The sequence below is a fragment of the Myotis daubentonii genome, chromosome 9, assembly GCF_963259705.1.
Source record: "Myotis daubentonii chromosome 9, mMyoDau2.1, whole genome shotgun sequence".
NCBI lineage: Eukaryota > Metazoa > Chordata > Mammalia > Chiroptera > Vespertilionidae > Myotis > Myotis daubentonii.
Window position 1 is genome coordinate 1761500 of NC_081848.1, and position 13372 is coordinate 1774871.

General features: G+C 52.9%; 1 protein-coding gene across 6 annotated transcripts in view; it reads right to left on the reverse strand.

Annotated features, from left to right (window-relative positions):
• The window catches only part of POU2F3 (POU class 2 homeobox 3), a 92788-nt gene that overhangs the window by 12976 nt on the left and 66440 nt on the right, over positions 1 to 13372 (reverse strand). For all 6 annotated transcript variants that reach the window (XR_009454336.1, XR_009454337.1, XM_059707609.1 and 3 more), the window contains 5 exons: positions 12219 to 12301; positions 9907 to 10089; positions 9477 to 9618; positions 8166 to 8302; positions 4932 to 5093 (listed from right to left, as the gene is read on the reverse strand). Coding sequence is in view for 4 of the 6 variants with exons in the window: in XM_059707609.1 (XP_059563592.1) it covers positions 4932 to 5093; positions 8166 to 8302; positions 9477 to 9618; positions 9907 to 10089; positions 12219 to 12301 (707 nt within the window). In the remaining 2 variants the exon portion in view is untranslated. The remainder of the gene's footprint in view (positions 1 to 4931; positions 5094 to 8165; positions 8303 to 9476; positions 9619 to 9906; positions 10090 to 12218; positions 12302 to 13372) is intronic.

Genomic DNA, 13372 nt, shown 5'->3' on the forward strand with positions numbered 1-13372 from the left:
ATTAATATGTTGTATTAACCTTCAACTCTTACAGGTTTGAATATAGCTGTAGCTGCCGAGAGGGCAGGTGCCCAACTGGGCAAAGAAGAATACCCATCAGGTTTTGGTCTCTATTGAGAGACAGTTGACAGTTGTCAGCCTGTATACTGTCTTGCAGGCCTGTGTGACCATGCCCATGTCAGGGGTGGTACAAACCTCAACTGTAGAAAACTGGAAAAGGCCTGTTTGGTAGAAGGTCTGAGGCATGGTTATGCATTTTTAAAGGACATGGAGGGAAGGTTTAAAGGCTGGTTTGAAAGTATGAAATTTATAAAGGTTGTGTATGTGATAAGGAGAAGAGAAATGTTAAAAGAAAATTAATCAAATAGTACAGGCCAGTAAGCCAGAGAGAGTAAATAATTTATATTCTGCCTCCCTAAACAGAGGGTAAATAGTTATGCCAAAGTACTTAGGGGGGACTGATAAAAGAAATCCAACAGTTACTGTTTTGTTATAACTCTGAAGAATCCATGAAAAGAAACTGGCAAGCAAAATCAGAAAATCTTAGAGCAGATCAGTATGTTTTTCTCCTTATATAATTCCTCTGAAATCTTGCCGGGAGCCGGTCCATCCTTGCTGTTTCAAGGGACCTGGAATATATGGCATACGGTTCTTAATATGTTTGCTCACCTTCTTGGCGCTGTGTTTTAACCAAGGTCACCTCTCCGAGAAAGGTTGAATCCCCAGGTAGGGATTTTCCCCTGAAGTTAGGGAGGGAATAAAACCCCTCAACTAAGTGCCAGGCGGGTAATTAATCACTTTAACTACGAACAATCATGCTTAAGCTACATAATCTTTACTCCCTGGAATGGAGATAAGAAACGCCCTAACCTTTGTAATAGAGATTGATAGGATTGAATCAACTGGTATAAATACAGATGTAACAAGACAGAAAGAGACAGAACTTAAGAAGAGAGAACCTACAGACAGAACCTACACAGAACCTACAGACAGAAGAACTTCGCTGGAGAGAACATGGCAAAAGATCCTGGACTGAACCTGACTACAGAAATTGGCAAGAGAACCTGACTAGAACCTGGTGACTGAACCTGGCTGGAGTACCTGGACAGAACCTGGCTGAAGAACCTAGCGAGGGAACATGGCTACAGAACCTCGTTGGAGATCCGAAGCAGAACCTCTCTGGAGATCCAGACCAGAACTTGGCTGGAGATCCTGGCTAGGCTGTTGATCAACTGAATGCTGTCTTCGTGTCCTTCCTTCTTCGCCAACTCCGTCCACACCTTTGGGGACCCCTGGACCTGCTGGGGCTGGACCCCGGCAAAATCTGGCAATGCTAAATAAATCATGGCAATACATTTCTTTGCATAAATTCAATAAGACTGGTTCCTAATAGTGATTTTATTAATTGAAAAACTTTGACTGGAGTATCATGTTTTAAAGAGACCTGTCTGGACTCTGAAGACTTAAAGCCAATAAGAGTGCCATGGGAAAAGCCTGGTATCCTGCTTGGGAGCCCTGAAGATGGCTGGCGCTGGAGCGTCAGGCCCATGCCCTACCATCACTGGCAGTTGGTCAGGGTAGAAGGGGAGCAATAGGGATGCCTCTGCATCCCTGCGGAACCCCCACACACTCTGGGCGGCAACGAGTAGGAGGGCTACTGAGATGGGCCTTAAAGCCTAGAGCGTGGGCTCAGGTGGAGTTGCTACAGGTGAGGGATTCACCTAATGCAGGATACTGCAGGCAGGCCTGATGGCAGCTGGATGGCTTGGCTTCCTGGCCCTACAGGGCACATTAAGATTCAATCATGAAATTCCAGCAAAGGTAGTCAGTTACCATTCTTGTTATGTTTATGCAAACATCAGGCCAAATGGAATACAGTAGATAAATTAGTCTTGATTTGGCTTTTTGATAGCTATAGAAAAATTTTAAGAAGAAAAATCCTATTTCAATAGAGGTTGTTAAAACTAAAATGGTTTCTTTCCCTTCCACCGGACCATTTGTTATAGTTTGTCTCTGCCAGGTCACAAGCCCAGCTCCTTCTGTGCCCAGGACAGCAGGGAGCCTGAGTGGAAGGTGACCTCTAACCAGACACACCCGCTGCAGATCACCCTCAAGAAGACAGCGGACCTTGCCGGACCCCTTGTAATCCGCCTGATGCTGTTGACTTTTGGCACTTGCATTATTAACAGACTTGTCCAATTTGTCAAGAAGCGTATAGGGGTAGTTCAGTAGATAGTTCTGCATGCCCAATACAGGCCTCTAGCAACGGTGAAATAGAAATGCAGTCTGTCTCATGATTGAGCCAGAAGTTCCAAGACAAGGGGGGAATGAAAGGACAGAACAGAACTGATAGCTGTGTCCCTAACTCCTCTTCCAAGAAAAAGCCGCTGAATGTATCAGTTACTCAGCCTGCCCTCATCTCAGCCAATGGGAAAGCGAGAGAAACTAGCCCAAAGCCAAAAGTATGCTAGCCACCCCCCCCACCCCCCGTCTTTGTGTAACCAGACCCTAGCTGCACCCTGCCCTTGCATCACTAGCCCCCGGCCCTCACTCAACCAACCGGAATCGGCCAAATCAGTGGTCCGAGTGAGCCCCCACCCCCCGACCCCAAGCCCTATAAATTCTTTGTTCTTTTGGGACTCTGGGCCCTCATGCATCCTACCGCTGTGCTGGTAAAGGAGGCAGAGGGACCAAGCTAGCTTGAATAAAGGCTCTATGCTTTTGCATTGGACTCGGCGCTCCTTGGTGGATCTTTGGGGGATCTTGAAATCTGGGCATAACACTGCTGTTCTGCAGGGTTGAAACCGGGCTCTCCTCTTTGCTTCTTCTGTACAGACCCCACAGGTGAGCTCCTTTCCACCCCGGGTTTCAACCACCATGTGTGTGCTTACACTGCCGGCCTGCATCTCTCTTCCAGCCTTCTCCCTGACTCCTGACCCACAGTTCTAAGTGCCCATGGACACTGCCACGTGGGTGTCCTCACTGAACATCATAATAATGGAAAGTACTGAAATGGTCACTCTTTCCAATTCCCAAGCTAGCTCCTCCCCTGTGTTTGCTTGTTCATCAATGGCATCACCATCTACCCAGCCAGCCCAGCCCCAATGCTGGTAGTCATCCCAGAGCAGTCTCTTTCCTCACGGCCCCACCCAACTCTCCATTTATTAGCCAACACCTAATGACTCCACCTTCTAATTATCTCCTGGATCGCTCCATCCCCCTCATTCTTACCACTTGGTTTTGCTTCAGCCTTCATTTGTCTACTGGATAACTCCCAGCCTCTCAGAGCACCTTTTACGCTGACGTGAGAATCATCATTAGTCTAAAAAGCAAATATGATCATGCCAGTGTCCTGCTTAAAAATCCTCCCACGTCTTCTCTACGCCTTTAAGGGTTTTAGCATTGCACAGCGGCCCTTCAGCCTGTCCTTTGCTGACCTATCCGGCCTCATCGTTCTACATGCCTCCCCATGGAACCACCTGCAGTCCCATGAATGTGCCACATGTTCTCCCTGACCTGTACCATGTTCTCATACTTCCCCCATCCTTTTTGCCTCTTCACTCCTTTTTGCCTTTTAGACTTAGCCCAGGCATGAATTATCTCCTCAGGGAAGCCTTCCCTAACCACCACCTCCCAAGGCTTTATTGGCTGTGACTACTAAGTTCTCCTGGAGACATTATCACATGGTTTATCATTTGTTTATTTGACTGTTTCCCTGCTAGGCAGTGAGGTCCTCCGGGAGAGGGACACGGACTATTTCTCTGTGTAGATAGTGGTAGACAGTCAATAAGTGTTTGGTGAAGGAATGAACAACGGCGCAGTTTTATGAAACAGCTATGCCCCACCGTGGACGAGGCTGAATGTTGTTTGTCTGTGAATGCTAAAGACTCAAGGGCACCCCCATTATCCCCACGACCTTAACCTTCAACCATCCCATCCCCAAGGATGGATAAGACCCTTCCCACCCCACCCTCTAGGCATCATCTTTCCTCTGGAGAGAGATGTTTTCTCCTCTCCAAACTGCCACATCTGCCTGACCTCCATTTTATTCCTGCCCGACTTCTCCCTGTCTGTCAGGATTACAGATATAACTGTCCACCTGACACTTCCTCTTGGGTGTCTAGGAGTCATGTCCAGCTTACTGTGACCAACTCTAAATTCTTAGTTTTCCTTCTCACACCTGTTCCTCCTGAGTCTTCATCATCTCAAAAAAGTGGCAGCATCTTCCAACCAGCTCCTCAGGCCCAAACCCTGGAAGTCACCTTCACCTTGTGTCTCGGCCCACGTCTGAGTGGTGAGCACCTACTGCTGGTTCCACAGGTGAAGCAGACTCAGAATCCTACCACTTCGCCTCACCCCTCGGCTACCACCCTAGCCCAAGGCCCAGGCCTCCTGGCTGATGATGTCATCTCCTGGCCGGCCCGCCCCCACACAGTATTCTCACAGTAGCTCCTGTCGGCTGCCCAGGCTTCTCTGCTCAGAGTTCTCCAGTGGCTTCTTCCACACAAACTAACGCCAGGTCCTTCCAATGGCCTGCTTCCTGCTACTTCTCTCACTTCATCTCCTACCTGTGGCCTCCTTCCTTGCCACCCTGGCTACACCGGCACGCTCGCTGCTCCTCTAACATGCCAGATGTCTCATTCACTGGTCTTTCTTTCCTTGAAATACTTTCCTTGAGATATTTCACTTTCAACGTTCAGGTCTCTGCTCAAATGTCACCTTATCAGAGCATCTGAATCTCTATTAAAAACATCTCCTCATGATCACTTTCTCTCTCCTTACCCTTCGTTCTCCTTCCTGACATTAGATACGGAATATACAGCATCTCTTTGCTGATTTATTTACATCATGTACCCAGCAGCCCCACCCTCTCTTCCCCTCCAGGCATCGTCGCCCTCAGTGCTTGGCACAGCTAGTTCCCGGCCACTCACCAGACGGGACGTGTAGACAGGTGACTTGATGGGTGTGGCCACAGGACAGTTGATCCGCTTCTCCTTTTGGCGTCGGTTGCAGAACCAGACCCTCACCACCTCCTTCTCCATGGACAGCTGCTCTGCAATCATGGAGATCTCCTCTGAGCTCGGCTTGGGGTTCTACAGAGGCCGAAGGGACAGGGAGTGGTCAGGTGAAGAAAGGAGTGAGGTCAAGAATGGAGGGTGAGGGACAGATGTTCCACAGAAACAGGATAAAACAACAGATGGACCTAAAGCTTTAGAATCAGACTTAGGATGGAATACTCGCTCATCACTTCTTGTGTTCTTAACCTTTCTGAGCCTCAGTCTTATCATCTGTGAAATGAGAATAACAATGACTATCCTGGAGGATTATTGTGAGGATTAAATTAAAAAGTGTGAGCTGCTGCACACGGGCCTGCCACAGGTCCTTCTCTTGCTCCTTCCTTCAGGGGAAGCTCTGCAAAGACGAGTCCTTGGTGAGTCACATGGGGACAAGAGCCCAGGTGCCCTCCTCTGCTCTGTCCTCACAGTCTGCTGTTTCTCTCCTGTCACTACCTCCTGTCCTGCCCCCAAATAGGGAAGGATAAAGCTAAAACCTGTGCATCCATCAAGGCTGTGGAAATTCAGATCACACTTGCCCGGCCAGCGTGGCTAGTGGTTGAGCGTCGACCTATGAACCAGGAGGTCAGAGGTTCGATTCCTGTCAAGGGCACAGGCCCGGGTTGCAGGCTCCATCCCGTGTGGGACGTGCAGAAGGCAGCCGATCCATGATTCTCTCTCATCACTGATGTTTCTCTCTCTCTCTCTCCCTTCCTCTCTGGAAACAAAAATGTTTTTTTTTTTAAATTCTATATATATAGATGACACTCTAGTTCTGCCCCCCAACATCCACCTGTCTTTGACCTCTGCCCTCTTCCCTCCCTCCGACACCTTCCCTTAGGCCCCCCCGTTGCTCTGAGAAACCGAATCGGAAGGAAAGCCAGCTCCTGGGGTCCTGCCAGCAGGAAGCAGCCTCCAGCTCCGTGACCAGATGCACTGCAGCCTCTGCCTAAGGGCGGCCGGCCGGGGCCGGGGCTGGGGCCGGGGCCTGCGCGGCGGGTGGAGACCACAGGCACGTCCGCAGGGGCCCGTGTGATGGAGATGCAGGCTCTGGGGCGGTACCGAAGGACCCTGATTAGAAGCTCTTTGGACCAAACCTGTTTTCCTCTCTTCTCTGCCCCGGAACCCAGGGGGACACAGTTGATATTATTAGCTTCCACATACAGGTTCAAGACTATGCTTTGGCTCCTCATTAAAATCTGTATGTATGTAATATGATTGCAAGTATTTAAATGTGTGTGGAAAAGAGAAATAGAAGGAAACACATTTAGATGGCATTGACAGTTTTTTTCCTTCTCCATCCCTGTCTTTTTTATTTTCCTTTCTATGTCCCTGATTCTATTATGATCACCAGATTATTTATCCACTTGATTCTTAGATTCACTTGTTGATAGATGCATGTTTGTTGTTCATAAATTGTATCTTTACCTTTTTCTTCTTCTTCCTCTTCTTAAAGGATACCTTTCAGCATTTCATATAATACTGGTTTGGTGGTGATGAACTCCTTTAGCTTTTCCTTATCTGTGAAGCTCTTTATCTGACCTTCAATTCTGAATGATAGCTTTGCTGGACAAAGTAATCTTGGTTGTAGGTTCTTGGTATTCATCACTTTCAATATTTCTTGCCATTCCCTTCTGGCCTGCAAAGTTTCTGTTGAGAAATCAGCTGACAGTCGTATGGGTTTTCCCTTGTAGGTAACTGAGTTTCTTTCTCTTGCTGCTTTTAGGATTCTCTCTTTGTCTTTTGCTCTTAGCATTTTAATGATGATGTGTCTTGGTGTGGTCCTCTTTGGATTCCTTTTGTTTGGGGTTCTCTGCGCTTCCTGGACCTGTAAGTCTATTTCTTTCACCAGGTAGGGGAAGTTTTCTGTCATTATTTCTTCAAATAGGTTTTCAATATCTTGCCCTCTCTCTTCTTCTGGTATCCCTATAATTCTGATGTTGGTACGCTTGAAGCTGTCCCAGAGGCTCCTTACACTATCTTCGTATTTTCGGATTCTTTTTTCATTTTGCTTTTCTGGTTGGGTGTTTTTTGCTTCTTCGAATTTCAAATATTTGCCTTGATTCTTGCGCTCCTCTGGTCTGCTGTTGGGAGTCAGTATAGTATTCGTTATTTCAGTCCGTGTATGCTTAATTTCTAGTTGGTTCTTTATCATAACATTGAGGGTCTCATTAGATTTCTTGAGGATCTCACTACATTTATCGGCGGCTTCTAGACAGTACTTAAGAGACCTTAAAAGTGTGGTTCTGAACTCAATATCCTCCATTGACAGTTTTGTCCTGTTTCTTTGTCTCCGCATTTTTTATGCTTTCTTGGTGCACCCCCTAGTGGTCTTTGTGTGCAGTCTTGTTGTAGTTAAGCCTTGATTGTTGTCGGCAATACCGGGGGTGATTTGACCTCCAGGCTAACTGGCTATGAGAGTCCTCCATCCCTGTCTTTTCCCTAATTGTGTACAATAAGCATTTATTACATTTATAATTCAAAAAATATAAAACAATGCACAGAAAGTAAAGAGTTTCTGTACAATGCCCTGGCTGTGCTCCCTCTACTTCAACTGAACATAGAGCTACACTCTTTTCTGGGAATCCGTATCCCATTTTTAAAAAAATATAGTTTTATTGATTTCAGAGAGGAAGGGAGAAGGAGAGATAGAAACATCAATGATGAGAGAGAATCGTTGATGGGCTGCCTCCTGCACACCCCCCACTGGGGACTGAGCCCACAACCCAGGTGTGTACCCTTGACTGGACTCGAACCCGGGACTCTTCAGTCTGCAGGCCGGCGCTCTATCCATTGAACCACACCAGCCAGGGCAATACTCCATTCTTTAAATCTCCCAGTGGAAGGGGTGATGGGCCCCAAATAGGCATCAGGGCAAGAAGGGTCAGTGGGGGCGGAAGTTCCTGGGATGTGAGGTCTCAGGCAGACAGTCACTCACACACCTGGGTGACCACAGAGGGGAGTGTGTGCTCTCTAGCCTCTTCCCACAACAGGCGTCTGATGCCCAGGGGTTGGTGCCAAGGGGCTTACACGTGCCGCTCAGGCACCCACACGCGCCACTAACCCGCCCACACGCGCCTCGCCCCCGCTCCGCCCCCAGGGGCCACTCACATCCTGGAACCTCTTCTCCAGGGTCAGGCGGATGTTGGTCTCGATGCTGGTGCGTTTCTTCCTCTTCCTCCCGAACACTTCGGTGAAGGCGGGGCCGGCGCTGGGGGTGCTCACCGAGGGGTCCGCCGGGGAGGCTTCTGCGGGAGGGAGAGGAGGCCGAGCGGACTGAGGTCCAGCGCCTGTCCTGGCGGCTCTGCGGGGCGGGTTCGGACAGGCCTCCCCCGGCAGGGCGCGGGCGCCCCAAGGCCGCCTCTGCTGGCTCCGGGCGGAAAGCCCCCCGCAGGGCCGCCTGTGGGCGTCCGGCCCGGGGACACGCAGCCGCTCGGCGCGGGTGGGCTGGTGGGCGCAGCCGGAGCTCTGGGAGGGGCCCCCCGAGTTGTCTGGGAGGCGCCGGCCACGGCGTCTCCCTCGGAAGGTTCCGCTCCAACGGTCCCCCTGGAAATGATCGCTGGGCCCTTGACCGCAGCCCTCGCCTCGCTGCCGCTGGAAACGCTGTGGAGGGGCCGCCTGGGGGGAGCGTCCTTGCCCCTCCACGTTCCAAGCGGAAGGACTTCCAAGGGGGTGGCACCTGGTTTCCACAGGAACCACCACCCTCACTTCACCAAACAGAGGCCCTGGCCCCGGCTCTGCTCGGTCCCTCAGCCAGACCAGTGGTTCCCAATCAAGGGTGATTTGGTACCCCGAGACTCCCCAGGGAACCCCGGCAATAGCTGGAGACATCTAGTGGGAGGGAAGGAGGCTGGAGCTCAACAGGACGGCCCCCCAGCACAGGGGCATCTGGCCCCAGCTATGGACGGTGCGCAGCTGAGACGCTCTGTCCCTGACAGCAAACTCCTCCGCTCATGATTCCAAACTGTCCCGAGGCTCAGGGGCGCCTCCGGCCTGCACTGCCAACCCCACGCCCGCGGCAAGGCCTTCCCTACCCGGCCTGCGTGCTGTGCCTCCTCACCGAGCCCTGCCCTCCGAGAGCCTTCTCGGGATCAGCCAGATAGGACCTCCCGTCCCTGTCAGGCTGCCGCCTCCACCTGTGGCTCAGGAGCCCTGGTCCCACCAGCGGCCTGGCAGGTGTGCCTGCTCACGGCCCGGGTGGGGTGGGTGGGAGCAGGGGCGTTGCCATGGCCGCGGGAGCTGAGCCGACAGCCGGCGTGCTCCTCTCCTTGTGCCTGCGTCTCATTTCTCAGCTGGCTCCAGACTCAGGGGAAGGAGGAAGGGGTGTGGGGTATGGGCCGCCTAAAACCCAGCACCGACCCGTCGCCCCCTCCCCTGCAGGCTGTCCCAGGGCCCGTCCACCTGTGCCCGAGGGCGGCCTACCGGCGTCGCTCAGCCACTTCTCCAGCAGCGGCTTGAGCTTGCACATGTTCTTGAAGCTCAGATTGAGGGCCTCAAACCGTGAGATGGTGGTCTGGCTGAAGTCGTTGCCGTACAGCTTCCCCATCGCCAGCCCCACGTCCCCCTGGGGGCAGGAGGGGGGTGAGAGACAGGCCCACACCCACCACCCGAGCACCACCTGTCCCCTCGGCTCCCTTCTAGGTGGCTCCCCCTAAGAGGGGGCACGGTCTTATTTCTGAGGGTCTGTGCCCACAGACTGGCCCTCGCTGGCTCTCATTCTCTCCCCTCCACCACATGTCCTCGGGGCCCCAGGCGCAGGACGGGCCCGCCCCCAGCACGCCCAGCCTCAGGGTGCTCTGGAGACCTGGCCTCGGGGAGCCCCGTCTCCGGCGTCTCCCCCACAGAACCGGACCTGTGTGAAGCCCAGCTTGATGCGCCTCTGCTTGAAGGTCTTGGCAAACTTCTCCAGCTCCTCCAGGTCGCTGGGCTCATCAGCGCCCCCAGAACCAGGCAGATGCTTCGGCCCCGGGAGATGCTGGGGCACTTCCAGGTGGGGGTCTAAGGAGGGTCCCGGCAGCCCCGGGCGCCCGACAGCCTAGGAGGGAGCACAGGCCAAGCAGACGCAGGCAGTCAGCACAGGACGGCAGTGCCGACGTTACTAGCAGGCGGCTTAGCGGGTGGCTGGCCCTGGCTGACAGTGCCTGCACTGGAAAGGGACGTTTATATGAAGGGCGAGCAGTCACCGGGACCAGCGGGGCCAAGCAGCGGGTGGGCCGGCCACAGTCCGCTGGGTTTCAGTCTGTGACTCACCGACTTGGGAAAGTTATCTCCCTCCTGTGGGTTTTCTAATATAAAGGAGCCAGCAGGCTTGTCTACAGATTCCAAAGAGAAATCTCAGGACAAGCAAAAGGTTGTTTGCTTTGTCTGTTTTTACCCACAAAGCAAAGTCCGGAGGTGTTCAACAGGCATTAACTGTAGATAACACGGGACATGTGACACTGTTACCTCAAAAGAATTCTGTACAATGTCAAACTCCTGTGATTGGCATTTTACCTTCTAAACCACCCATTTTCACTCATTAGAATGCTTTAGTTTTTGCTTTTGTTGTTGTTTTGTTTTGTTAATCCTCACCCAAGGATATTTTTCCATTGATTTTAGAGAGTGGAAGAAGGGAGAGTCAGAGTGAAACACTGATGGGAGAGGATCATTGATGTCAATTGGCTGCCTCCCACACGTGCCCTGACCTGGGCCGGGGATCACGCCTGCAACCTACGTACATGCCCTTGAACAGAATCAAATCCAGGACCCTTCAGTCCGTGGGCTGATGCTCTATCCACTGAGCCAAACTGGCTAGGGCTGCTCTTCTTTTTGTTTTTGTTTTTTTTTTTAAATCAAAGGCATTTTAGTGCGCTCTAAATGCACTGTGATCTCATTTGTGGTTGTCAGGAGAACTTTTTTCTTTCGTTTATTTTCATAGGAAAATGGATCCTTAATTCTAGAATCCATGTTGTACCCAGGCGCACGTTGGACCTGAAGACATCGATCATCCCCAAGGAGGGAAGGCCACCCAGGCCGAGGGGCCACTGCAGGGCCACTACCCATGTGGCCAACGTGGCCTAAGTCCACCCTCTGCTCTCCCCTTCCCAGTTACTCTTCTAGACCAGGGCTAGCTTTCTGCCTTTTCTCATCCAAGACACTCGGGGTTACCATGGCGACGCATTGTTCTGATGGGGAGTAAAGGACCCGAAGGAGGTTGAGGACTCCTCCCCAGCGAAGGGCCGTTGGGATGGAATCATTTTTAAGACGGTGATGGATCTGATCCTGTCGACAGAGACCAGACCCTCAGGACACAGCTGTCTTCTTGAGACGCCCTTTTCATTTGTGTATTTGTTCTTGCATCGGACAAATACCAAGTTCTTTGCTAGACCTTCACTTTCCCCCTTCACATCCAATTAGATTCAACTTCCCCAAACATCTCCCATTCACCCCTCACCTCTATCTCATTGCCATCACCCTGAGCCAGTCACTGTCACACTGTCCAGGATGCTCTCAGAGATGCAAGAGCTGACCTGGAGGAACGCAGGGAGCTTATGCTTCTAGTGTCCCGTTCCCATGAGCCACTAGGTGGCGCTGTCCACCCAGGTGTCCCGTGACTAGCCTCCTAAGCCAGGGCCCTTAGTGATCCTTGGGAATCCTAGCATAGAGAAGGGGCCTTGGGGTTCACTTCTGCAGAGCCACCTCAGGCAGCTGTGCAGACGGGAGGAGTGGCAGCCACAGCACAGCCTGGCTACTCTTGCCAAGCGTGCCCCCCACCCCCACCCATGAGGCCACCTTTGGCCCAGGTGCAAGGAAGAGCCACTGGCTTTGTGGTCTCCCCTCAGGGCGTAAGAGCGCCAGGCTGGGCTGGCCACCACTGTGCCGTCTGGGGAAGTTAGCTGGCCTCTGGTTTTGAGGTGACTGTGCTGGGGTCTGGCTGGGGGTGGGAGTGCCTGCACTATGGGGCGGGCTAGACCAGGAGCTGGTCACTAGTCCTCATTCAGCCTCCACCACTGACAGTGGCCCACCCTCCCTGACTGTGGCTGTCATTCGCCCGCCTACCATCAGGGCGCATCCCCGGCTACTCCCACTTCCCAGGGAGGCAAGAGCCCAGCTAGGGGCTGAAGGAGGACCAATGGGCTGAGCTCCGTTGCACTCCCGGGGGAAACCAGGGACATGTGGGCTTACCTGGGATGCCAGGCCGGGTCCAGGCTGTGGGAGGAGCAGGGGGCTTTGCTGCTGTGGGAAGGGGAGAAGATTGGGCTGCAGACCTGGTGAGAGGGGGACAAAGGTCAAAGGAATGAAACCCAGGCCACGTGACAAACGCCCTCTGCAGCTTTGGAAACATGACAGCTCTCCTTACCCCCCGCTAATGAACCGAGTCCCGCAGCCCACCTCAAGCCCCGTGGAGAGGCCCCATGGGCGCTGCCAGGCATCGCCACACACAGCCCGAGGCAGAGCAGACTCAGGGAGAAGCAGATGTAAACAGCAGTCCCCAGACCAGTCCTGCTGCTCCCCCCAGCCCACCTGCCTGCCCGTCCGGGGCGGGGCAGAGGCTGAGGGCCCAGCAATCTGGCTTGAGGTGGACACCAGGGCGAGGGGAGCCCAGAAGGAAGGAGGATGAAGAGACCCCGCGGGCAGGAGATGCGGGTGTGAGGACTGAGGGTTCCAGCTGCAGCTGAGAATGTCCTGCTGCCTGGACAGCTCCCCAGGCCCCACCGTCTGCGAGGATGTCAGAACACGGGGATGGGCCCTTGGCGGGGCCCCAGGCCGGACACTTTACACGGGGGAAGGCCTCTGGACTCTCCTGCTCGTCCCGCTCGCCTGCCCTCCCCCGGGCAGGTGTCCCCGCAGGAGTCTCCTGGTTGGTGGTCACGCCAGTGTCTTCCTAGGGGAAGGTCACAGCCAAGCCTCTCGCTGCCTCTCGGACAGGGCCACCGCACCCCACAGCAGAAGGGGGCCACCCCGACCGCTCAGCACAGAGCTCAGCCTCAGGGTCTCTGTGGTCGCCAAGCTGGTTTAGGTCGTTGATGCAGAGCATCAGCTGATGTTAAACGTTATGCTCCTCAGTCTAAAAAACTCAGCACTTGGTTTTGTTTGTTTGTTTTTGTTAATCCTCACCCAAGGATATTTTTCCATTGATTTTTAGAGAGAGTGGAAGAGAGGGAAAGACAGAGAGAAACAGTGATGTGAGAGAAACACATCGATTGGTTGCCTCCCATACAAGCCCTGACCAGGGCCAGGGGTCAGATCAATCTGCAACCAAGGTACGTGCCCTTGAGTGAAATCGAACCCGGATCCTTCAATCCTCAAGCCAATGCTCTATCCACGGAGCCAATGTG